We start from the raw sequence: 27,675 nt of genomic DNA, 5'->3' as shown, positions 1-27,675 counted from the left end.
TCTTTACTCTTTAACAGTTGTTAGTGATATGATTTAGGAAAAAAAAAAGAGAGAGAGAAGCAATGCTTGAGTCACTAGGCTTCACAGCACATACCAGCCACATGCTATTACCAACCCTCCAGGATATGCCGGGTTTGCCCGGGTTCAAATGGTGTATGTCCTGCAAACTCTCCATTTCAGTCTCCGATAGCCAAGAACAGTGCCTCCGCTGTCTCGGGGAACAGCACGTCACAGACAACTGCTCACATTGCCAGAAACTGACCGACCGGTCCAGGAGAGTGAGGGAGCTTCAATTAAAAGTGCTCCAAATTGAGAAAAATGCTAGAACATCTATGGACCCTGAACAGTACACCCCTCCCAGACAGAGATCACCCACGACAGGGTTGGAAAAAGCGGCTCCCTCCGGATTGAGCCCAAAGGAACAGGAAGAATAACTCTATAAGAGGTCTTACTCCTCCTCAAGGACTGACTCTCCTTTAAGGAAGTGTTCAGTTCCTACTAATGCTGCATCCCAGCCCACAACACAAAAGGGATCGGATAAGCAGTGATCTAAAGGGACTGGCAAGGAGAAGAGCTGAGATCCCAAGCGCGCACACCGTGTGCTAGATAAAGCGCAGACTGAGGCAAATGGTAATGCCTCCTCATCGGCACCGACCAGGAATTCCATGCCAACAGCTGCAGCATGAATAAACAGCACTCTCACACGGCACCGAGCTGGAGCTCATTACCTGAGGCGGTACCACAGAAACACTTGGCACTTAGCGCTCATACAAGGCAGCCGGCGATTCAATCAACACCGCTGCAAACCCCTCACGCCTCCCAACTTCTGCTACTACTTCCCCCATCCCTGATGCCACAGTTCACAATGACAGCTGAATTGGCAATCCACTCATTACTCGGGACACCTCTCTGTGGTACGGATGGTACCCCAAACACTCTACGGGGCACTCTCGCAGCCACTCGAGCCAGCTCAGTGGCAGTGAGCTTTAGTTATGATGAGGTATATAAACCGCCTCACATACCGAGACATTCCTCACATAAGTCTCTTAGCAAATGCAACAATGGCAACCACCACAGTGGGTCCCACCACCAGTCATGCCTAACTGACCATAGTGGGACCATTAGGCTTTCTACAGACAACAGCAATTTACACAGCCACAGCATCCACCTGTGACACTGCAGTTCCAGGCACCAACCATGCAGTCCATAGAACATTACAGCTCGGGCACAGGTGAGCAGGATGGAGAAATTAGGGGGAAGAACACAGTCCAGCCTCCTCTCAACACGCACACGCTGTGGCCGCGTCACCTGACAACACAATACTGCATCCACCATCAACAACGGGATGATACTAGATCGTTCCAGGAGCTTTTCAAGAGACTTGTAGAGGCCTTGGAGAACTCTCTCAGACGCTCCACAGATGTAACATAAGCTCACAAGCATTTTACAAACGTCTCCCCATCCAAAACTAGCCATTCCCATGAACAAGGCTCTTATGAATCCCGCCAAAAAGTATAGAACACCACAGCCACAATCTCACCAACCTACAAGAGAAGCGACAGAAAATACTACGTAGCTCCTAAGGGAGCAGAATTCCTGTTCTCCTATCCAACACCAATTTCTCTGGTGATAGCAGTCAATCAAAGAGGGAGACAACAAAATATACGTACAGCTCCCAATGATTGGGATTGGAAGAGGCTGGATATGATGGGGGGAAAAAAGGCATACTCATCAGCAAGCCTACAGCTCAGAATAGCTAACTACGTTGCATTATTAGCAAAGTATACACACCACATCCTTTATTGATTCCATTCCAGACACAAAGGCAGAAAAATTCAAAGCAAACTTTAAAGAGGGTACACTTATAGTGCGCACAGCCCTACAAGCTGCACTGGACTCGGCAGACACAGCGGGCAGATCTTTAGCCTTGGCTGTATGAGAAGGGCATCTTGGCTTCAGCTCTCAGGCTCTCTGAGAGAGGTCCAGACCACTGTAGACCTCCGATTTGAGGGTACAAAACTATTCTTCGAGTGGTTGCTCAGTCCATTCGAATTAGGTGTGTGCACTGCGTCTTCCGGAGCGTTTTCCCTAGCGGTACCCGTAGTACCAGCAGGGTGCACCCTGGAGTGGCGCCGCCATGGCGGGGCATAAGTACCCCTGCCTGCACTGCCCCACCTCAGTTGCTTCTTACCGCCCGTGATGGTCATTGGAGCGTGTCTCTCTTAGATGAGTTAATAGTTCCCGTTTCTCTTAGCATTGTAGATAGTTCTGAATAGTTCACTTAGTTAGTTAGTGTCTCTTTGGCATTCCTCACCCCCGAAGGGGGAGAAGAAAAACAGGGCCGCAAGGCTTTGTGCGCTGTCTGCACAAAGTTCACGCCCAAAGGAGACCCTCACTACAGTTGTCTGAAGTGTCTGGGTGAGGGCCATCTTACGGATGCCTGTAAGACCTGCAAGTCTTTTAAGCCGCACACTAAGAGGGAGAGAGATTCTCGTCTAAAACTTCTCCTCATGGAGGCGGCTTTACAGCCGGCACCGGCTGGGCACTCTGCGGTGCGCAGTGCACCGGAGTCCACGCGCGATGCTCCATCCCAAGGCCGGGCCTCTGTGTCGAGGGCCCGGCACCGGTCTCACTCTCCGGCACTGAAGAGGTCAAGAACGTCTCGTGGTAGGTCTCCGAGCCGAGTATCCAAGTCAGGCCTACATCATGGTGCCAAGTCACCACTGCACAAGTCCTCATCCTCCACGGTGCGGCGTAAGTGAGTGGAACATCCGTCCAGTCCAGGGCAGTTACCTCGCACTGCCCTTCCACACCAGACACCTTTGTGTCCACACCTCATTAGTCTCACTACCTCTCCTCTGTCTTCGGTTGAGGCAGAAGGGTTGAGGTCGCCTATGCCGGAGGCTGTGCTGGCTCCGGCTTCGCTTCCGCACGGGCATGACCGGACGGCTCTGGCCACTTAAGCAGCGGGACCGTCCCCTGTGGGACCAGTACCGCTTGCCTCCTTATCAGTGCCAGTCTCGACGCAGGCCGCCAGGCTTCACCCGGTGCCCAACTGGGCCCGACTGTCCTCAGTGCTGGGACCTCTCCCAGACCCCTGATCTTTAGCGTCGGCTGTTTGAGGACAGCATCTTGGCTTCAGCTCTCAGGCTCTCTGAGAGAGGTCCAGATCACTGTAGAAGACCTCCCATTTGAGGGTACAAAACTATTCGCCGAGTCCACAAACATCCCTCCACACCCTGAAAAATTCAAGGGCCATACTCAGAATGTTGGGCATCCAGGTACCTGTTATAAGATGGAAACAAAATAGATCATTCCAACAAAGATACAGACCTCCAGCATTCAACCAACAACAACAACACTTCGACAATAGATGTAGACAACGTCAAAATAGACACACAGACAGCTAAACAGTCTTCCACCCAGCAACCAGCAACATCCAGACAACAGATTTGAAGTCCATGTCAAGGGTCTGACAACCTCGAAATTTCCAACGCAGCAAGCGGAATCATTGATGCTATTCGGCAACAGACTAGTCGACATATCCAGACTGGTCTTCCATCACCACCACCAAGTGGGTTTTAGAAATCGTAAGAACCGGCTACTGCATTCCTTTCATAACTGTCCTATTCCACCTCCTCGCTTGTACCTTTTCAGGGACCTCTCTCACAAGAACTTAGTCTTGCAAGAGGTGGAACGCTTCATAACTGCAGGGGCTATAGAAGAGATAAACAAAGAACTTGCAGGGGCAAGTGTTTCTACTCCCATTATTTCCTTACCACCAAGAAGTCAGGTGCCTGGAGAGACCCATTTTGGATCTTCACAAACTCAGCCGATTTGTCAAATACCAACACTTCAAGATGGTTATGCCTCCAGGATACTTATTTCCACATATCAATTCATCCATCACACAGGAGATTCCTCACCGGTAGTATATATTTAAGGTGGGCCCAATAATAACCCCAAAGACATACACTCTTAAAGAGAATGCCTTTTCTTCTCAGTGCCACATAACTAGCATAAATATATCCTAAAAGTATATGGATGGCTGAAAATTGTGTGCTTTGGTGAGACTGCCATGAATGTTACATAGTTTTTCCATATGTAAAAGTTTCAATACAATACTACTTAGTACATATTACAGGATAGGGTAGCAATGTTGAGTAAAACTGTTCAGAACAAAAACCTTAACAGTCAACTGTAGCATTTACCATTTATTTATTTTCATGCCCATAAAAATGGGGCCAGAGTAAGACTTCCAGTTTTATATGTTTTCTTCAATCATTTTTTTTCTTGGAGCCTCTGCTTTCTTCTACTATGTATGTGTAAGATAGCTGTCTCAGTCATATGGAATGTGAAAGTTTTGCCAGATTGAGAGATGTTCAGTCTATTGTTGGTCTTCACAAGTTAAGCAGTTTTTATTTTTAATAATGGAATTGTTTACCTCACACTCTTTCTCTTCTTACTATGTCTTTGACCTTTGAAGGGAATTCCTGCTTTCATGACTGATTCTTTCATACACAAAAGCCTGTGCCATTATGACTGTGGGTCATTCAGCCATATTTGCCCTAGAGTACCCTTAAAATATTCTGATAGCTTTCTGCTGTAAAATTTGTAGTATGTTTGTTGTTTAGTTTCCACTTCTAAAATATTAATTTTAAGGAGCAGGTTGCATGGTTGGGTGCACATTCCACTTGGCCTCAAGTATTTATAAATGTTTGGCTGTGATGTAATTAACAGAGTATCCCGCTGTCTATATTGAGCTGCTGCTAGCATCCTAACTTCAGTGATCTCCTACTGCTTCAACCAAGCTCCTAAGTCAGTGAATAATCGCTTACATCCTAATATGCTATGGGCTTACCATTGGAATCCTTTAATACTAAAAGTACACATCTTTGTTTGTAGGTACCAGCAATATTGCAGTACTTACACATAATTAAGTAGATGAGCTACTCTGAATCTGTGTTGCTCAGGACAGATCAATTTAGAAGAATAATAGGACTTCCCTGTAATGTGAGAGTTTGCATCAAACATTTGTTGCTTTCTGGATATGTAGCCCCATGAAGTCACGTTGACTGACACCATCTCTATTTCGCTTGAATATACTCCCTTCTCTATCCAGTCAAGAATACACTCACTCCCTGGCTTTCTTTATAAGGCACTCAGCACAGTGTGTTTCATTCCACCTCCAGTTATAAAGTTAAGACAGTAATGAGGATCATTTCTCTTGCTTAAAAGTGTGAGCTGGAAACCTATTGGGGTCAAGAAGAAATTTTTTCCCCTTGCACATGGATAACTTTATGGAGTTTTTTTCCACTTTAAGAGCACTGGGTAGGGAGCATTACTGGATGCAGGAATCCAACCCTATATTGCTAAATAAAGTTGACAAAATAGAAGCATTATGTCTTATCTTTTTTCAAAACTATATTATTAATTGACAATCTACAAATGAATGATGCATTCACACCCTAATAATCTGAGATGTAGGATTCTTTTTACAGGTACAAAATGAAAATAGTTTAAAACAAAGAAGTGTTTCTTTCAAAAAGCAGCATCCTGTATAAACTAAGGTTTAAACTTCACATTATTCCTAGTCATGCAGTAAGCCCAAAAGAAAAAGAACTATGGATAATCAGTTAAAAGAACTGACAGACACCCTGATGTGTTGATCAGTAGTAATACCTAATTTCTATTTCAAGTGTGCTATAATGGATTACCATATAGATGCTGCAAAGCACTAAGTATTAAATAGATCTGTGTGTTTTTTGAAAAAGTAATATTATTTCATGCTGTGGGATTTTAAAAAATATTTCATATTACTTTACTGTGAAATTACAAACAAGTTGTCAATAGCCAGTTTGGAATTCACAGCAGTATAACTAAGAATCGAGGTTGGAATATAAGGAAATGTCATTTGGTTTTGTTTTTTTTGCAGTAAAGTAGTATATATTTCTTATAACTGTGTGGGAGAGAGTGAAGAATGGATTTTCGGAAACACAAACGTGTGGTTGTCAATCTGTTAGTGAGTTCATCTTCCAAATGTTAGTATAAACGTAACACATTTATCTTGGGACCCAGTGATATGTAGGCACAAGAAGCACTGATAACACATGAGTTTGTCTAACTTTGCTCCTGGTACACAGGAAACGGCTCACCTGTGTCAGAACAGTTAAATAAGGTGAAAAACAACCTAATTGAAAGTGTGCTAAATTAACTTGGATTACTTTATCAATTCTCCTAATAACTTCTGCAGTTTTAACATGATTTAGATGGAAGTTGTGATTTGATTGATCTCAGCTAATCACATAGATTGGAAGACCCCCTTCAACTAAATGTTCAGGGCAATACTATGCAGATGCTTTACTAACCAGGTCACTGTTGTCCTGTTTAATTTTTTTCTCCAAATGAATTCATTTTTCATCTCTAATTTGGAACTGCTAAGAGCAGTAGAGAAGAATGGGAAGTGATATGGGTCAAGTATGTTCAGAATTCAATTTTATCACAAGATTTCAAATATGAAGGCTATTCTAAGGCAGGACCACTTCGTGCCATCTCCTGCCACCCGTTTCATTTTTCCCCAGTTTACAATTAGTACTGAAAGGATATGTCTACACAGCAGGGCTTAACTCGAAATAAGCTACACATATTGAGCTAAGGCAATTGCGTAGCTTATTTTGAAATTGAAATTGGGAGAGTCTACACAAGCACTTATTTTGAAATAGAGCACTCTTCCTCCAAGTTCCCTTGCTCCTCATGCAATGAGGGCTACAGGAGTCCAAGTAAAAAATCCTCCAGCTTGACAGTATTTCAACATTGCTTTGAAGTAACAGCTGGCTCTGTGGACGTACCCAAAGGGCTGTTTTACTGCAAGAATCTTCCAAAAGCCCTACCTCTACCCTAAGGCTACTCAACTTTAGAAGCCCTGGGGGCCACAGTGATATTCACAGCACATGCCAAAGGTTGCAACTTAAGAGTGGTTGCATATACAGTTGATTTCCGATAATCTGGCACCTTTGGGACCCGGGGGTGCCGGATTATTGGATATGCCAGAGCATCAGGAGGTACTCCGGTGGGGGGCTGTGACGGGTCTGCTGGGACCCGCACTGTGACCAGCGGGGGTGGAGGGGAGACTGTGGGGAACGGCGCAGCAAGGGGTGAACTCTCCGTCATTTTGCAAGGAGGTGGGGGAAGCCCTGCGCAGCTGCCGGCGACAGGCCAGCTGGGGCTGCAAGTGGTGGCAGTGGACTTGGGGAAGTGGCGGAGCAGAGCAGCTGGGGTGCTGCCGGGTTGGTCCCGCAGCACCACCCCTCACCTGAGTGGTGCTGCAGGACCAACCCGACAGCACCCCAGCTGCTCTGCTCCGCTGCTTCCCCCAGTCCGCCGCCGCTGTTTGCCACCTGCCTACAAGCGGCGGCAGCGGACTTGGGAAAGCAGAGGGGCAGAACAGCTGGGGTGCTGCTGGGTTGGTCCCACAGTGCCACCCCTCGCCTCGCCCCCTCTCCTCCGCCGGCGCTTGCAGCCCCTGCTGGCCTGTAGCAGGCGGCTGCGCAAGGCTTCCCTTGCTTCCCTGCAAAACGGTGGAGGGTTCGCCTCTCGCCGTGCCGTTCCCCACCAACACCCGTCCCTGCCCCCCGGCCAGATGCAGTGCGGGTCTTGGCAGACCAGTCACAGGGGTATAATCCCCTTCCCCTCTCTTCCTCTTCCCTTTTCCGGCCGGTGAGCGCGCATTGGGCTCACAGGAGCTCCAATTGTCCGGCTGGCTGGAGCACTTCTGGGTTCCAGTTGCTACCGGACTATCAGGGGTGCCGGACCACTGGATGCCGGACAATTGGAGTTTTATTATATATGCAAATAGCTTCTTTTACACTGATGGACATGAATACAAAGATTTAAGACAAGATTACACAACACTCAGGCCCCATTTAAGTCAGTTCTGCTGATATTAATAAAATGAAATATGTACCCGATTTGCACTCATATGACAGTTCTTTTAATGAGCAATGACAGTCCAGGAATGTAAATGTATATTAACAGAAGACCATTATACTGACTCATCGTTGTGCGTGTTCACAGTGGAGGCCATGTTCAAAGGATCCCATCTGCAGGCCGCATATTTAGTCCCACGTAAACCCAAACTGCGCTGTGGGCCGCAAACAAGGTGGCCACAGGCCATGTGTTGAGCAGCTCTGCTCTATCCAATATTGTATTTCCAGGGAAAATAACAAGGTTTTTCTTTTTTTCATGTTATCTATCCCATGCAATTGAGATCCCCAATTTGTTCTCCTCAATGGATATCTTCTAGTCAGTGTTTTGTGTAGTCACACCCTGAAGTTCCTGGGCATCTGGGTTATCACCTAGTGATAAATTAATCTCATCTTGTTTTCAAATGAAACAGTTTTGTTGAACTGTCTGTTCAACCTTGATTACCACTAGGGGTCTGTTGGTTCTTGGATTCCACAGTCATAGAACCTCCACCTTGCTGTGTAATTGTGCTTCAGAATCTAAGCTTTCGTTCTTCCTGCCCCTACCCCCAACTCTTCTGGTGTAGAAATGCATGTAATGTTGAAAATGTGAGCAGAGTGTTTAATCAATGTTTGTTTATAATGTGGGTGAACTGGGAAGAGAGTGGCCAGCCCATGGCTGGGGGCTCTGAATGCTGCCTACTAAGGTTACCATGCCAGTGCTGGGCATGGGTGACCCACCCCTTCCTCCCAGCATGAGCCCAACTTCTTCCACAACCACAGCACTGGATAGTTGGGGGCAGAGGGCAAGGCCCAGCTACAGTGGACCCAAGCCAGAACTCAAAACCTTTGAGAGGCATGGTCATAGCATACCCAAGTTCCAGTCCCAGTGCTCAGGAAGCTGGGCAGCACATTCGCTGCACTCCAGTCAGCCCCAGGGATCTGGCAGGTGGGCAGCACTGTCAGCGTGCTCCAGCTACTCTTTGGGAACCTAGCACTTCGAGCCCTAAGCTCCCCTCCCAGTACCCTGAGCCCTCCACACCTTCCAACTCCCTACCCTCACTACTGCACACATACCCCTCCATCCCACACTTATATTTCTTAGAGGTACTGTAGTGTTGCAACCCTTCTGCACTGAGCTCCCTCCCCCCAAGTGGGGAGGCTTGAGGTACAACACTACCTGTAAGAAATGAAAGATACTTTCATCTGTGCCTCCTCCCATTCCTTCCCTCAGTGTCATTATACAAATAGTGGATGAGTGCCCACAATGTATTAGGTCCTTTTAACAGTGTGTCTAGGCAGATAAGAACTGCCCTGGTCTTTTCAGAGTTGGAGTGTTCCTTCTTGGGAATAGTTAGTGTTAGCTCATTTAATGTAGTTAGTCAATAAATCAGGTTTTTTCCCGGTCCAGGTTATGGCAGAATCAAGGAAACAAAATAAGTATATTTCTTGCCCTATTGTTTTCCTCAAGTATCTGGGAGAAGGGCACTCAGCTTCTGGGTGTTCAATTTGCCAAATTTTTTTACTCCCATAGTTTGCAAGGATAGAGAGACTCACTTGCAGCTATTCTTCCAAAAGGGAGATCTTGAGCCTAGATCCTCTGGACTTGGATCACAGATCTAAGAGATTAGTCTCAGTGCCAGTGGCTACCAGAAACTTTAAGCAGCTGGTGGGTTCCAAGAAACCACAACCTCTGTTGGAGTCAGACTTAGTTCTCCGTCGAGTGGTGTCCCTGTGAGTGCTCCACTCAGGTCTCTGTGCATCCTCGTGCCACAGTTTGAAGATTTTTGCCTACTGGTGCCCCTCATACCGTGCCTGTGCACTCACCGTCTTGTGCTGTTGTTGTCTGTTAGGTGCGCATGTGTGAACCTCCCTCAATTCCTTTTCTACCATCCTCCGCTGAAGACACAGTCACAGCAGTGCTCTCCTTTCTGACAGAAAATAAACAAATAGTACAGTTAGTTTTGAAATCGTTCGTAAAAGATGTCAGGTCATAAGAGTTTTCACCTAGTCCTTTAGTTTTAAAAAATCAACCAAACAGCAAACCATTGTGTCGGCTTTTTTTCCTTTCTCAACATGCTGTACTCTCCCGTCTTTAAGAAATGTGACTTACGCTGGCATTCAGTGCCAGTTTCGGATGGACATACGTCTTGTATGAAATGTCTGGGCAAAAGTCATGCGGTACAGAAGTGCCTGCATGGTTTAAATAATGACAGCCAGAGCAAGGAAAGACTGCAAAATGTGGATGAAGAACCTCCTATGCGAAAAATCCCTCCAACCATAAGGGGATAAGTCCCATGAGACATGGGGGCAATCAAGCCCCATGACAGGGCTAGCTCATCGCCAGCACCATGGAGAAACATAAATCAACATCGGTCAGGAGAGCTCAGTCCAAACCTAAGTGCTCAGCACCCATCGGTGCCACTAATCCTCCAGTGCCGACAAAGCCGCACATGCCACCACCACTGTCTCCCACAGACTCCCCAGCACCTCCTGAACAAGCCGTTCCCAGGTAGTCAAAATCCAAACGTGCTCTGGCACCAGAGCACAAGAAAGCATCTGAGAAGACATGCCATTTACAAAAATCCCCACAGCCAGGTACACCATTGGTACAGGGAGTCTGTTGACCACTCCCCCCAGTTTTGTGGCACGCTAGCCTATACAGGCAAATTACAGGGCTTCTCGCTCTCCCACACCACTGTCACCGCGACATGAACATGGCAGAGGAGTAGGTTCTCATCTTACCATTCATCCCCCCAACAGGATCAGTGACTTCCTTGTATTTGACTCAAAATCATCCTCTTAAACAACCACCACAATTCCAGTGGCTTAACCAGCCATGGCTGTATCCTTCACAACACCTTTAGCCTCGGTGGCCTCTCTGGGAGCCACGGCACGGGTATCGTCCACACTCCTCCCATATCTTCTGCATGGAATATAGCACCCGCTACATCACAGCATACATCTACACGTTCCTCAGCTACAACGGTGCATTCCTCACCCACCCTCAGTAATAACCCAGGCAGATTCAGCAAATGATGATAATAATTTACCTCACTCTGACTCAGAAAGCTCCTCCCATGCTCTGCATGGTTCAACTAGTTTAGATGAAGCAGTGTTCCAGGTATCACCCTCTCTGCTGGCAGATGACCTGAAACAATTCCAAGACCCATTTAAACAAGTGGCTCAATATCAGGACATTACACTCCAAGAGGTGCAAGACAAACAATACAAATTACTCATGATACTACAACCAACGCCATCCTCAAAGATAGCTTCATTGATGCGTAAACGCTTTCTTGGAATCATCTGATGTATTCTGGCAAAACCCAGTCTCCATCCCCCCCCAACCAGCTGTAGGGCAGATAGAAAATATTTTGTCCCAGCAAATGGCATGGGCTTTGTCTTTTCACATCCCCACCCAAATTCACTAGTTGTGGACTCTGTTAATTACAAATCTAAACACCCTCAATTCAAATCTACACCTCAGGACAAAGAACATAAATGATTAGACCTCTTTGGCCAGAAAGTATACTCCTCTGCCACCCTCCAGTTCAGGATATCAAATTACACAGCCATTCTGGCTAACTACAATCATGCCAATTATGCTAGACTACAGGATCTGGTACAGGATCTTCCTGAGAATAAGAGATCACACCTCCAATCCATTAGCAAAGAGGGCCAATCCATAGCAAAAGTTGTCCTCCAGGCTGCAATGGATGTGACGGATATAGCAATCCGGGTCACAGCTACTGCAATAGTAATGGACAGAGCATCATGGCTATAATCATCAGAGTCCCAAAATAATTAAAAAGCTAAGGTGGAGGACTTTCCCTTTGATAGGAACCAACTGTTTGCCACAGAAACAGATGATGTGTTACACTCAATGAAGGAATCTCGTACCACACTGTCGAGTATCAGAGGGGTAGCTGTCTTAGTCTGAATCTGCAAAAGCAGCGTGGAGTCCTATGGCATCTCATAGACTAACCGAAGTGTTGGAGCATAAGCTTTCATGGGTCTTTGCCCACGAAAGTTTATGCTCCAACACTTCGGTTAGTCTATAAGGTGCCACAGGACTCCGTACCACACTGTGTACTTTAGAGATGTATACCCTGTTACCCCGGGGCCTGGATAACACTCAAATATAACCTAATAGTGAAACCCCAGTCAAAAGAAAACCTATCCGCCCCCTTCCTCAGGGTCTATGACATGTGAATTAGGCTGATAAAGGAAAACAGACTCCAATTAAAGGTGAAAACAAAAAGAAAGTGTATTAGAGATTTTATACAATATCAAGGGAAAAACAGGGAAGAAACCTGGCGCAGACTAATAACCTTTAACAAAACAAAATACAGGACTATGTAGCACTTTAAAGACTAACAAGATGGTTTATTAGATGATGAGCTTTCGTGGGCCAGACCCACTTCCTCAGATCAAATAGTGGAAGAAAATAGTCACAACCATATATACCAAAGGATACAATTAAAAAAAAAGAACACATATGAAAAGGACAAATCAAATTTCAGAACAGAAGGGGGATGCGGGCGGGGGGGGGGGGGGGGAAGGTAAATGTCTGTCTCCCTGCCCCCCCCCCCCCCCCGCATCTCCCTTCTATTCTGAAATTTGATTTGTCCTTTTCATATGTGTTCTTTTTTTTAAATTTTATCCTTTGGTATAAAGGTGTGAAATTCCGCTCTGTGCCGGTTCTTGTTTATCACTCTGAGGAGGAGGAGCCCCTCCCTTTCCTGAGGTCACCTAGTATACAGACTCCATTTTGTTTTTCATGAACAGCCTAGAAATATCATTTAACATCAAATAAACATACAATTCATGTAATTAACATATTTACATAATTGATTATCATCACCAGAAGGTCAGCCTACAATCCCGCCTAACAAAAGATGCAAATATATCCCGTTCCAAAGACCAAGGGACTTGAACTACTACAGATAACAGCAGAAGCCATATGATAGCAGGCCCAAGCAACGTTCCAATAGAAGGACTCATCACAACCTGTCCTCTAACACTCAACCCACTTCTCACAAACAGCAGATTTGAAGTTTTGGTTGGTGGTCTGAGTGACCATCCCATAGATACAGTGCATCCAAACATCACCTTCCATCGTTGCCTGAGACCCTTTTACCTACAGTGGGCCGTCATTACTATGGACAAGTGGGTCCTCAAGATTATCTGGTCGGGCTACATGATCACCTACCCAACCTTCTATCCCATCCCTCTTCAGGGACCTTCTCATGAGCCCCTCCTACAAGCAGAAGTACAGAAGCTACTCAGCCTAAGGGCAATAGAACCAGTTCCTGCAGAACATCAGGGAAGAGGGGGTCTATTCTAACTGTTACCTAATTGCCAAGAAAACAGGCAACTGGAGACCAATTTTGGATCTCAGGAAACTCAACAAGTTTCTCCGCAGCACCATATTCAGAATGGTGACTCTTGCAACTGTTATACCTAGACTGGACAAAGGGGAATGGTTCTTAGCCCTCGACCTTCAGGATGAATATTTGCATATACCATTCGTCCTGCCCATAGGACGTTTCTCAGGTTTGTGGTAGATCAAGATTGCTACCAGTACCAAGTCCTCCCTTCTGGTCTCTCCCTGGCCCCTCGAGTTTTTTCCAAGACTTTAGCCATGGTTACGGCCTTTTTCAGAAGACAAAGTGTCATTATTTTTCTCTACCTCAACGACTGCCTAATCAAAGAGCCCACATGTCAACAAACTGTAGCCACGACGATCACTACCAGAGACTGCTTCTCTCGACTAGGCCGCCTTATGAATGTTTACAAGTCCACCCGGCAGCCCGCTCAAAAGATGCACTCCTAGATCCAGTGACAGCAAAAGCCTACCTGCCACTGCAAAGATTCAAAATGCTATGCAGTCTTATCTGGGGAGTCAAGTATACTCCCATCACCACAGCATGCAAATGTCTTCAAATACTGGGACACATGGCAGCTACAACCTTTTTCGTCCTATTTGTGAGACTACATATGCACTGCCTATAGTACTGGCTTGTGACCATCTATATTTCAAACCAGCACATTCTCACAAACAATCTCACACTTCCACCTTCAGTCCTACAATCTCTTGACCAGTGGTGGACTTCTCCAACCATTCTGCTGGCTGGTGTACCTTTCCATTACCAAGATCCATCAGTAATGGCACGAGCAATACAGGGCAGATGGTCTAAACTAGAGTTGTACCTTCATATCAACATCCTGGAGCTCAGGGCCATCCGCAAAGCATGCGTTCACTTCCTCCCCCTGATAAAGAGCAGAACCATTTATGTCCTCATGGACAACAAACACACCCTCTGTTTTACATCAGTCGATGGGGTAGGGAGGGGTGCCCGATCATGCTCACTATGTGCTGAAGCAATCAAATTTTGGAGCTGGTGTCTCAAGAACCACTTAACTCCAACCGCCACTTACATACCAGGCCAGTAGAATACCAGGGCCGACAAACTGAGCAAACACTTCTCAGAACTACACGAGTGGGAGATCAACATAATTTTTCACAAATGGGGAATCTCAGTTATAGATCTCTTTGCCACAGTAGCCAACCCCAAATGACACAGATTCTGCTCCTGAGCAGGGCAGGGTAAGAGATTGGAGGGGGACACCTTTACCATTAGCTGGACTGCTCTCCTACTCTATGCCTTCCCAACAGTTCCACTACTCTCCAGAGTAATCAATAAGATATGCTCCGACCAAGCCACAGTAATTCTGATAGCTCCCTTCTGGCTGAGACAATCCGGGTTTCCCCAATCTACATTCCCTTTCAATAAGCTAACCGATCCTTCTCTCCATGGTTCCACAAACTGCTAACTCAACACCAGGACAAAATGCACCACCCAAGCATCAAAACTCTGAAACTCACTTCTCCATGGCTTCAAAATGAAGAAATTTCCTGCTCAGAGAGAGTCAAATGCATCCTACTGAACAGTCAACGTTCTTCCACAAGATACACCTACCAAAACAAATGGAAACGCTTTCAGCAATTAAGGGTGATAGCGAAGGAATCGAGGGGGGTCTCTTATCTGAGACAACAATAAAGATCCTTTGACCAGAGTAGTTACTGGTTGAGAAATCAGCACAGTCAACCTCCCAACACTCCTTCAAGCAGGTTTGAGGTTTTGGTCGAGGGCATACGCGACCTCTCCTTTCTACCAGTCTCTTGCAAACATGCAATGACCTTTCACCATTATTTGCATCCTTTTTACAACCAATGGACTGCAATTATCATGGACCATTGAGTTTTAGGGATCGCAAAGTGTGGATGCACCATCCCCCTCATCTCTGTTCCACCAGTCTCCCCACCCTTCCCATCCCTCCTTAGGGGACCCCTCTCATGAAATGTTACTACGTCAAGAAGTGGAGCACCTTCTTCTCACAGGGCAGGAGCGTTTATTTCAACAACTTCCTCACAAAGAAGAAAACAGGCTTTTGGAGGTCCATCCTTGATCTTTGTTGGTTAAACAAGTATCTTCACAAGCAATGGTTCAAAATGATCATACTTGCGTACCTAGACCTTCAGGATGCTTATTTTTCCATGTGACCGTACACCAATCACAGACATTTTCTCTGTTTTATGATTGGCCCAATACTGAGTCCTTCCTTTCAGACTTTCTTCTGCTCCCAGAGTCTTCTCGAAGACCCTGGCTGTCATTGCAGCCTATGTACATCGTGAGGGTATTACAGCTTTTCCCTGCCTAGATGATTGCCTTGTACAAGGTCCTTCCCGACAAGCCATAAAGGACATGGTTCTTTTTACCAAGAGGCTCTTTGAATCTCTCAGTCTCATCATAAACGAACAAAAATCAACTCTATCCTCCATCCAATCTCTAGAGTTCATAGAAGCTTGTCTGGATTCCATGGCAGCATGGACATATCTTCAGAATCAGTTTCAATGCCGTAAGAAATGTGGTTTTGATCATGGCGTCCAGCTCCACCATGACAGTACTAACCTGCCTCCAGCTCATGGGCCATATGGCCACCACAACGTATGTGTTCTGTCTCTCGAATCTGCACTTTCGTTACCTCTAGCACTGTCTCTCAATATACACCCCATCTAAACACCATGTACGCAAGCATCACTTTGATCAGGGCAGATCGTTTGCTCATGAATCCTCATTGCACATCAATTTTCTGGAACTCCACAATGTGCGCAATGCTTGCAGAAACTTGTTCCCACACATTTGGCACTCTGCGGTACCTTACCAAGTGACCATGACGTTTTCCATCAGTTGTCAAGGTGGTGCTTGCTCTTGATCCCTCTGTGCAGAGGCAGTATACTTGTGGAATTGGTGTATCCATAACATCAGTGTCGTGGCCTCATAGCTTCTCAGGGCCAAGAATATAACTGCAGCCACTCTCCGATGACATTTCGCAATAGACCACAAGTGGTAAATTCATATGCAGGTCCTTCACGACATGTTCCACAGATAGGGTTTCCCACCTGTAGATCTATTCGCATCACATGAGAATACCAAGTGTCCCCGGTGCACAGGTCATCCTGATACCCTCTGGGCCATAATGGGGCTATGTCTACACTACCCCGCTAGTTCGAACTAGCGGAGGTAATGTAGTCATCCGCACTTGCAAATGAAGCCCGGGATTTGAATTTCCCGGGCTTCATTTGCATGAAGCTGGCCGGCGCCATTTTTAAATGCCGGCTAGTTCGGACTCCGTGCCGCGCGGCTACACGTGGCACGGACTAGTTAGTTCGGATTAGGCTTCCTAATTCGAACTAGCTAGTCCGTGCCACGTGTAGCCGCGCGGCACGGAGTCCGAACTAGCCGGCATTTAAAAATGGCGCCGGCCGGCTTCATGCAAATGAAGCCTGGGAAATTCAAATCCCGGGCTTCATTTGCAAGTGCGGATGACTACATTACCCCCGCTAGTTCGAATTAGCGGGGTAGTGTAGATATACCCAGAGAGATTTGGTTTCCCTATCTTTAGCAGATGTCTTTCTCCACTCTCAACTGGAAATGCTACATCTAATCAGTGTTCCCTCTAACATTTTCCATCCATTAGCGGAGTGAGTTTTGTCTTGTGTACCAATAATGAGGTTATGTGCGCTTGTTCGGATGTGTACCACTATGGCATCCTCCAGTGGCATTGCTCCTGAAGAAACTAGAGTCGTGTCGGGGGAGAGGGTGCTACTTGGGAAACAAATATACTATTAATTTATTTACAATTTCCCTAAATTAATTGAAAATTAAAACAATGCAGTGATCAGATCTAGATTACAGTTGAGGTTGAATTGATAAATCAATGAATTAACAATAGTATGATATCTCCTGGTTAGCAAATGTCTCTAAAGTGGCCCTTAAGTGTCAGATATCTGAGCCAAGATGTGCCTTGACAAAATATTACTTACACTAAGATTTCTCACCCTAAAATACACATGTAAGTGTACAACTTACCTTAATGTCTCATCTTTATTTTAAAGCCTTTATGTGTTTCAGTCAGCAGTCAGAGCTATCTAATCAAGCACAGTTAAACTGGCTTTATAATTTATTGAACTGATTCCATAACACTTAAAATTAGCATCTGAAACGGTAAATATAAATGCTTGTTCTATCTGTTCCAAACTGTTAAATACTCAGCTGTAATGATATAAGTGGTTCTGCTGACTAATGTTTCCATACAATCCAATATCACTAAATGATACGAAGAATTTATTTTGTATGTAGCATATGAATATGCTATCGACTTTTCCCCGATAGAAAAATTACATAATAGTTTTCTAACTGATAGCTATAGTAACCTTTACTCTGGTATAATGCCATTGGCTTCAGTAGAATTACTCCTGATTTAAACTAGTGAAATGAAAATCAGGCTGCTTACCATAAAATGGATGCATGTTTAAAAAATCCATTTGTCTTTTAGATCTCCAGTAAAGTAATGGATCTTTGTAATGCTATTTTTAGTGACATGCAGATGGATGAGGTATGGTCGAATGATTTTCTTTCCTCAAAGAAAATCTTTCCCAACATTTTGTCCAACCAAATAGAGTTTGAATACCATCATTATCTTTACTAGTAAAACAATGAGGACATGTATAAAAGTATAAGTATTTCTCCAATTTAGTAATATCGGTATATAATTTCAACTCGTACATTTGATAAGACTATGCTAAAATTGATTTTTATACTGTTTTTATTTCACTACTCTAGAGTTCAAGAACTAATATATATCAACTTAAAACTGGGGTTAGTATTTTAACAGAATCATCACTTTTGCCTAGCATAAGTATGTGAGCAAGATGTTTACTAAGTCTATGATTGAGCAAGGTACTTATATGCCCAACTTTCAGCATGTGAGTAGACTCATTGATTTCAGTGAGAGTTGCTCAAATGCTTAAGTACCTGCTCAATCATCTATAGAGATTCAATCCTGTGGGATATTGAGGCTCTCATCTTGTGTTTATTACAGCCAGTCAGGAGGGCCCCAAGGCCATTTTTTCCAACTGAACCTTTTTGGGTAATGCTAACTATTCAAGATCTCACAAAAATTACAGAGCTCTTTGAACCCCCTTTATGTCCTGAATGGCTTTAAGGGTAATGCACCCTGAGAGTTTCAAGCAATCAGTTTGCTCAGGTCATGTGCAATTACTTTAAAATAATTACAGGAGGGGTTTTTAAAAGGTGCTTCTCTAGTTCTCCTATACTTTCTTGTCAGTATCTTTAGTTTCTAATTCTGAGTGCAATTTTTTTTTGGGGGGGGGGGGGGTGAGGAAAGCATTACAAAATTTACATTGTATTCCAAGGTACAGCCTCACTCCCAAACAATGCAAAATAAAAACCAATCAAATACCTTCTAGACCTTTGCTGTGAAGTAAATATATTTAATACAATGTTAGCTAAACTATACATCCACAAAATACTGATTGTGGGTTTTCCAACAATCAGCTGAAAATTATACCTTATATTTAGCTTCATGCATTTATTATTACATTAATCTTCCTGTCACTGGCCCACCTGAACTTTCCACTACACCTTGGGAACTCTGGGCTAAATTCAGCCATAGAACATTTCCCTGAACATTTCTCATTGAGTAGAGCCTCCTCTTGGATGGCCCTGTCAATTTGTGGGACATGTGGATTAGAGTTTGCCTAAGACATTAAAATTACGTTTTAAAAGAAGAGATTTAAAACAAGAGAAGTCAATAGCAAAATGCCCCAAATTTCACCCAGAGTTCGTAACAATTCTTAAAATTCCCAAAAGAACTATGTAGAGAATTTAGTTTCTCTTTCCAGTCCTTGTAGAAACTTTATATCTGGAGTTTTCAAAGGAGCCTGGGGTAGTAAGCACCCAAGTCTCATTGAATTTAGGTCCCTATCTCAACTAGACTCTTTTGAAAATTTCAGTCTGTGATAATTACAAAACTTTGCTAAGAAGCTTGTGTTTTACGACTCTGCATTAAAATAATGTGTATTATAAATGTTGGTTTCTGAAGCTTCAGGCTATCAAAAATCTTTAGTCAATCACTATGGTTGAATGTTTTGTGTCTAATTGATCATCTTAGTACAAAACTAGTGTTGACAATATGTCTTCCCCTGTGCATCCATTAATGTGCCTTGCTTCAAAGCTCTCTGAGAGAAGAATGCAAAGATTCCTTGATCCAGTATGCATTTGTTTCTTCCATAGTATTTTATGGAAATAAAATTTAATTTCAGTTGTTTTATAAATCATTGTCTATATGTTTGAACTATGAGCATCTAGCAAAGGGAAGTCCCCTTGTTTTATCCTCTGTCCCTGGCTCTTCTCTTTCCTTCCTGTTTTCATTTTTAAATGTAAATTCCTTCCCCTCCCTTTTCAACCTGACCCCACCCCTTACTGTCTGTTCCTCATTCTCCAGCCCCTCTCCACCTCTTTTTATTTTTACATCGTTACCCCGGCTGCTTGGAGCAGACCCAGCCTCCCCGTCACAAAGCCCAGGCCTTGGCCCTGGCTGGGGCTGCCAGAGGAGCAGCCACCCACAAGGCAGCTCAGGCCCTGGCCCCAGTTGGGGCTGCTGAAGGAGTAGCCTCTGACCAATCGCAACATAGCTGCAGCTCTGGCCCCGGTCAGGGCAGCTCTAGGAGCAGCTGCCTGCAACGTAGTTCTGGAGGAGCAGCGGCCTGCAATGTGGCTACTGGAGGAGCAGCTGCCTGCAACAGGGCTACTGGAGGATGAGCTGCCTGCAATGCAGCCCGTAGTCCCAGTCCTGGGGAAGGGCTGACGCTAGGTTCAGGGCTGCATGGCGGCTGCCCTACTGCTGCTCCTGGGGTGGAACAGGCTCCCACCACACAGCCCTGCCCCAGAACAGCTGATCAGGTATTGCACGGCTCTTCTGAGAAGGTGGGTGGGCCTCAAATTGTTGGTGCACACCCACACAGGCGTGAACCTAGAGGGAACACTGCACCTGATGGCATGGCTCCTCTCTGGTTCTCAGAAACAGAGAGAATATGCTCACAACAAGTAAAGGATATTTTACTCCACAGTAGATGCCAGACCATGCGTAATACTAATCTCTACAAGTGGAAGCGTTTTACAGCCTGGTGCACGAGTAAGCAGATTGAACCATCTACCGCACCTCTTCATACTATCCTTGATTACATCCTACATCTGAAACAACAAGGACTATCAGTCTCCTCTCTGAGTACACTTAACTGTGCTGGCAGCATTCCACCCCCCCCAATTGACAGGTTCTTGGTCTTTGCACACCCCATCACGAGAAGGTTCCTTAAAGGGATGCATAGCCTTAATCCTTCACGCAGACCTTGCACCTTGACATGGGTCTTAGAGTCAGTACCCAATACATTAACCAAACCGCCTTTGAACCCATGTCAGAATGCCCACTTTTACTATTGACTACAAAGACAGTATTCTTAGTAGTGATCACATCAGCGAGAAGAGTTAGTGAGATTGCTGCTCTTACAGTGACACTACCCTACACTGTCTTCCATAGGAACAAGGTCATCCGTCAAATTCAACTGTTCTTCTTGCCTGAAGTCTGCTCCGATTTCCACATTAACGAAGATATCGTTCTCCCTACGTTTTACCCAAAGCCTCATGCTTCATTAGAGCATGCTATCCTACATATATTCTGTATATTCAGAGAGTGCTTTCCTTTTATATTGATCTGATATGCTACTTTCACAAATCACAGACATTGTTTCAAACAATGTTGGGAATCATTTAAGAAAGGGATAGATAATAAGACAGAAAATATCTTATTGCGTCTATAAATCAGTGGTGCACTCACATCTTGAAAATTGTGTGGCCATTCTTTCTGGGACACCTGACATTGTTGGAAACCAGGGAACTGGTTTAGAACAACCATGTATGGCTGCTCTTATGATTTTGAGGTTGCTGAAAGGTGAAAGAATAAGCTACATTCAAAGAGCTGCTCATCCTTGACTCTTTGGGTATTCTTAACATTCTTTACAACTAGTCTTATTTTTCTTCCACATTCTGCATTTACAGTCCACCCATTAAAATACTATTTTTTAGAAACAGTTTGCTTTTATATTATATATTACATTTTCTTGAGAGCATTTCCATGCAAGCAACTTTTGTTTTTCATGTACTTTTTTGTTCTATATCTGAAGTTGTTGTTATACTGTTTTATGTAATTTGTGCATCGGATTATATTCAGATATTTATTACTTTAATATCAATAATTCCATATATTTATAAGACTTACCTAGTATGCTACATACTGCAACTGTTCATGCACTTGGGAGTTTTATTTACAATTTATCTGTATTTCATTATGTGCCCATTTACATTTTTTTACATCCCTACATTGTGTTGCCTTACAACCTAACACTTTACACTTCTTTGTATAATACAGCATGTGATGCATTTTAAAATCTTATGTCATATGTAGTCTTTGAACAGGTTGTTACAGAAAAAGGTCATTGACCCTTTTCAGAGGTATAAAAACTCGGGTATTGAGACTGGTGGGTTTTTTAATATTAGAGTATGTTATATCCAAGAACTCCTGAGCAGATTACAGATTCTCAGAAAGAATGTGAAATATATGGCAAAATCAATTTTCTGTTAATGATCCAATGCATATAATTTTTGTGACGTAAATAAATATCAGTATTTCTTAAAATATTTCCTTGTGGTCAGTTTCCACTTTGGAGCCATTTCAAAAGATAAATTCTGAGTGTTAATCAGTTTGTTGTTATTTTTGTAGCCAGTTTGGTTTTGGTTTTCTGTTTTTTAAAAGCCATGAATTCTTGCCATGCACTGTGCATATACAGTTGTATCTAACATTTATTGGAATGCATGAAAAGTTTAGCATTTTTTTAACTCTTTTTATTTGGTACATGTACCATTGTACAATTTAGAATGAAAACACACACACACACAAATCACAATTTAGAGCTGTAAAAATCTGAGGTTAGTGAATAATGTCAATGATAGTGTTGAAAGGTACAGGGCTCCTATTTTAATTTGTAGATGGATAATTATTATATCCTTATATATCTTGCTATCTGATTGGCAGAAACATGGTCCTTAACTAACAGGTAAATCCCCACATTTTTAAATCATGACCTCATTTTTAGCCAGTCAGATCTTTCCATTCCAAGTACATTTACTTTGCCTATACACAGAGACCTAGACATCTGGCCATGTGATTTTCAGGATAATTATTGTTAGCCATTGCTGCCAATGTAAGCCCCAGGTGAAAGCTTATGGAAAGACTTAAGGGGATTATGTTGAAGCAAAGTACAATGATGAACATAGAAGAGTTATCTAAGACTTACTTTCTGTTCTGAGTTAACTATATGAAGATTTTTAATACTGTCTGTGGTACAACTCTCATGCTAATGTTATAACGAGGAATTTTTCCCTACTCTGAGTGCTGTAGAAAACAGATGTGACCTGAGGTCTAGTTCTCAATGTCTATGAAGTTGCCATGGCTATCATTTTCTGCTATGAAGAAAAGAATGTTCCATTTTCAGAGACACTCATTGGAGTACTGTAGACAATTTCTGAAACACATTGTTTCCCAATAGGATTTATTCTGTCGTAATCCATTTTTTAGCATATCGTTCCAACACAGCAATAATGGCTCACTTGTTGGCCTTCTGTGAAGAAATAACTAAAATGTGAAGTGTTGTCCGCTTGGCTGTGTTGTCTTAATTCCTCTTGAAAGTCTTTAAAGACCAACAAGTGGTCACAGTTGCATACATTATTAATTGTCACTCATTTTACATCCTGCATGTATTTTTCTTAAGATCTGCTGATACTTTAAGTTTTGTGAAAGTTTGTTTCTATTGTTTTGTGTGATTAAACAGTATTGTCAGTTTCTTTATAAATCATTATTTTACCTTTAAAATTAGTGTTAAAACTAATTTCCTTTTTGGATTCTTAATCTCTTCTTAAAATTCATTGCTCAGCAGCTGAAAAGTTTTCTGAAAAGAAAAAGAAATCCATATTCATTTTTTGTATTAATTTGATCCTTTTATATCTTCAGCAGCAGCAAATTAGCAATTGATTGCCAGAGTTACCTTTCTGTTGGTTATCAGCCTATAATTCATTTACATATAAAAGTCATTTAATTGCAAGTTGGCCACATTGGCTTGGACTATATTTAAAAATCAGGAAAAAGCTTTTTTACCAAATGTAAAAATAACCAAATAAAGTTTCAGTGATTCACACAAATTGCTTTATAGCATTATAATTCAGTGGGTTGGCAAACAGCAAAATTTTATGGCCATAGCTGTTTTTCTAACCATGATTATAGGCCCCCATTTAGCAAAGTATTTAAGCATGTGCTTAATTGTTTTGATTTATTGGGACCATATAGAATACCAAAGTTGCGGTTTGTGGTCAAGTCTTTCCGTCTTCCTTGGCTTGATCTTTGTCTTTCATAGTCTAGTCATCCCAAAGCTATAGAGGAGGACCTCTGCATATTATTTCACATGAGTACTTCACCAAATGCATCTACTGTGGAGTAATTAATGTAATGATGAGTGATTCTGATCAGTTGCACTCAGCAGATGAAAGTGCAGGTAAATCAGTTCTCTATAAGAGTACTTACTATAATACCTTTAGGACTGCTTGAGGGTGGATCTGCTAATATTTGGTAGAAGCACACAAGTTAATTACCCTTCTGATCCATAGAATGTAAGATTTGCTCAGATCTGGTTAATATCCTGTGTCTGACAGTGTTATCCAGTGCTTCAAAAGAATGTATTAAAAACCCTAAAGTGTACAGTTTTGGAATAGTCTGACCATAGATGAAGTTTCTTCTAAATCGTTCAGTTTGAAGTTGATTTGTGCTCTGAAATATTAGGATTTGGATCCTTTCTAAAACAATGGATTTTTTAAAAAATAGTTTCTTGATGGTGATACTTTTAAAAATGTAATTACAAATGTAGTTAATGTCCAAAATATGTGTTATATATATCTATGGAAAGAGCAAGAGTGGGCAGCAATTCTTGTTACTGTAGATGTCTGCTTTTGTATTGTTTAATTCATGTTTGGCTTGGAAGGACACATCAACTGTCCCACAAGATTCTCTGTATGACCTAATTATGGAAAAGTTAACTGTTTAGTTTTGTTTTCTGCAGAAAATATTACAGCTGCTACCAGAGAGGATATTTTATCGATGGCATTTCCACAGTATTGGTAAGAAGAAACACTTTTAAAAAAGGATATTTTAGTAGTAGCTTTAAAATAAAATTCCTTTTTCACACCACTGATCTGCACCCTCCCCTCCAATATTTAGGCTGATCATGCAGGAACTCTTAACTGATTCATTCATTTTCTACGTTTCCTTGTTGTATTACTTTTAACTTAAAGTAAAAAAAAGAACAAACTATAAGATTGTACTTTGTCCCCTCACTCTTCAGTTTGTTTAGGGTGTGTTTTGAAATGTTTGGAGTGTGAATCTCACTTCGCTGATTTTGTGTGCAACTCTTGTATCCATTATTTCTGTGATATTTTGGGTATTGCCTGAACCAATAAGCGATTTACCAAAAGTATCTGCTCTGTAAGTTTGGGTATATTTATGTAGTGCAGCTTTGGTTCAGATCCTTGACACCAGTAGTTTGCTCATAAGCACAAGGTCTCACCTTAGGTTTGTTACTTTTGTTGTAGAGTACCACCAACAGTATTCCCAAATCCATCCACCCTGTGTACTTTAGTACTAGAAACCTGGACTTTTCTCTGATTTGTCTCTCCCACCCCATAGGTGTGAAATCTGGCCCCTCACTCCTCCAGACACTACATTACTTCGGCACATGCACTCCAGACTGTTGGCACACCTGATACCAGCTTGGGTAAAAATAAAAAAATCACAGAATCAAATATAAAATAGTATGGAATAGCAAATATATTAAAGTTGCACGGCAAATAAACATAAACTCTCTTTTCTAATACAAATTACGCATAGACTTTAAAGTTTCCCCAAGTATCCCCTCTTAGGGCACGTCTAGACTATGTTCTTCTTTAGAAAGAAGATATGCAAATTTGGTGCGAATTTGCATATCTTCTTTCAATCGCTTTCTCGAAAGGTTTTTTTTTTTTTTTTTAAAAGCAAGCAGTCTATATGTGGTTCTTTTGGGGGGAAAAAAACCCTTTTTCAAAAGAACTTTTCTCAAAAAATGAAGTTTACAGCATTCTTTCAAAAAAGGGTTTTTTTCCGAAAGAACTGCGTCTAGACTGCTTGCTTTTTCGAAAAAACCTCTTTTGAAAAAGCTATTGGAAGAAGATATGCAAATTCATGCCACATTTACTTATCTTCTTTAGAAAGAAAAACGTTGTCTAGACGTGCCCTTATAGAGTGGATATAGGGCTTCAAGGACAGTACCTGCCAAATGATTGTGTGTCAGTTTCTGGATGAAAGCAATAATTTCATGCCACCATTTAAAAAGCTTTCCCCTTCCCCCTTTTTTCTTCTCCTATTGTGATGATTCATGTTTGTTCAGAGAGGGGGAAATGCCTTCTTATGCTGATAGTCAGTGTTTTCCTATTAATGTCAATGGATGACTATTTGTCTCTTTCTCGATGGTATAATGGTAGGTGTTGGTGTTAGTCCCTCTGGTGAGGAAGGTAGTAGGGATGTCACCGATTAAGCAGTAAGCATCACTCTTACTAGGTGATGGTTACTAGTTACCAGTTAACTGGTGGCCTGGCTAGGATGGAGCAGCCCCCCTGCCCGATGGGTCCACCTCTGGTGGACAAGAGGTGCTCCAGCCTTCCTGGGCTTGCCATGCTGGTGCCACGGGCTGGAAGTACTCCAGGCCAGTTGGGCTGGAACAGCTCCAACCTATCTGTGGTGCAATGCGGCCTGGCTTGAGCAGCCTACAGTGCAGCAGGCCCGGCCTGGCAGGGCTGGAGTAGCTCCGTGGGTGGGAGAGGGGGCAAGACTGCTCCAGCCCGGCCGGGCCCCCTGCCTCCGGGATCCCATTTAAGCAGTTTACCTGTTAAACGTAACATTTAACCAGTTAACTGATTAAACAGGATTTCCCTACAAAGCAGCCCTCTCATCAGCCTAACAGCTCCAAAAATTATGAGCATAGCTATTCATGAATACATTCATAATTCAGTCTGTATTAATATCTTAAATAACTATTAAGTTCAGAACATTACGTGTTTTATAAAAGACCTTACTCAATGTATAGTGTAATGTATTGTAATCAGTAGATTCAACTTGCAGTTCAACCCTCCTGTTCTCTCCATAGGGTGCCTGCTTCCTGAGCATCATGGCAGTATTAAAATACATGCATAAAATGTGGTAGTTCACTATTATAAACTTTCCTATTAGCACAAATAAAAGCTGGGTATTAGTGCCATTTTCAATGAAATTGTAAAAGGCATCTTTGTCATAAAAATTGCAGTGGGGCTACGGTCCCACATATATTGCCCTGCAGATCCCTACAGAAGTAAGTTTACATCATGCTCTATGAACTGCAGAACCATTTAATAGTAGTAAGAAAGTGCATAGGAAGAACTTCTGTGCCAGTCCCAGGGCTAAGAATTCTTGAACCGTCAGCTCTTAAAAGCTCCATTCATCTGCAATCCTCAGTTCCCTTTTCTCGTCCTGCCAAAGCAAGTTCTTCAGCTATGTCCCTTGATTTTTTTGGACGAGGGGGGCGTATTTGACTAGCAAGTTTCTTCTTTTGCCAAAAGGGTTATTATATAGTTGTAGCTTTTACTTCCAGGGATTTTTTTTTCCAATAGTGAAAATCCTGGGCACTACAGACAGTGAATTATAAGACTCATGTCTTTAGCATTTGTATTTAGTAGTGTGATAAAAGAAGGAAAATGCTAATCAGAGTTGCTGACTTTTGGAAAGTTGGGCAGATTGATTAACCACTCTGTGTCTGTTTTCCCATCTGTAAAATGAGAATGATACTTAGGAATTCTTTGATATTCTTGGATGAAATGCAGTAAAGTATCTGTGATCTAGTCATTAAAAGGCAAAAAATAACACACAAGATGACACACTCAGAGGTAATTTTAATCCACAAACCAATTAATGGATTAGGACGGGGTGGGGAACCTAAGACCCGGCCTCCAGCTTGCCTAGATCCGGCCCCTGAGGCTCAGGGCTCCCCTCCAGCATTGGGGAGATGGCACTGCTATTCCAGCCTTCCTACTATCCCTCCACAGGGCTGGAGAATACAAAATCTACTAGCCTGGGCCCCCCAAGACTCTGCTGTGCAAGGGGAATCTTTCTCCTTCTC

At 43.0% G+C, this 27,675-nt stretch overlaps 1 protein-coding gene across 5 annotated transcripts in view; it reads left to right on the top strand.

Annotated features, from left to right (window-relative positions):
- Positions 1 to 27,675, top strand: part of RALGAPA2 (Ral GTPase activating protein catalytic subunit alpha 2) — a 383,681-nt gene that overhangs the window by 39,397 nt on the left and 316,609 nt on the right. For all 5 annotated transcript variants that reach the window (XR_012903061.1, XM_075925792.1, XM_075925789.1 and 2 more), the window contains one exon: positions 24,556 to 24,613. Coding sequence is in view for 4 of the 5 variants with exons in the window: in XM_075925792.1 (XP_075781907.1) it covers positions 24,556 to 24,613 (58 nt within the window). In the remaining variant the exon portion in view is untranslated. The remainder of the gene's footprint in view (positions 1 to 24,555; positions 24,614 to 27,675) is intronic.

The sequence above is a fragment of the Pelodiscus sinensis genome, chromosome 3 (genome assembly GCF_049634645.1).
Source record: "Pelodiscus sinensis isolate JC-2024 chromosome 3, ASM4963464v1, whole genome shotgun sequence".
In the NCBI taxonomy this organism is placed as follows: Eukaryota; Metazoa; Chordata; order Testudines; family Trionychidae; genus Pelodiscus; species Pelodiscus sinensis.
This window is presented reverse-complemented; position numbering and strand designations above follow the sequence as displayed.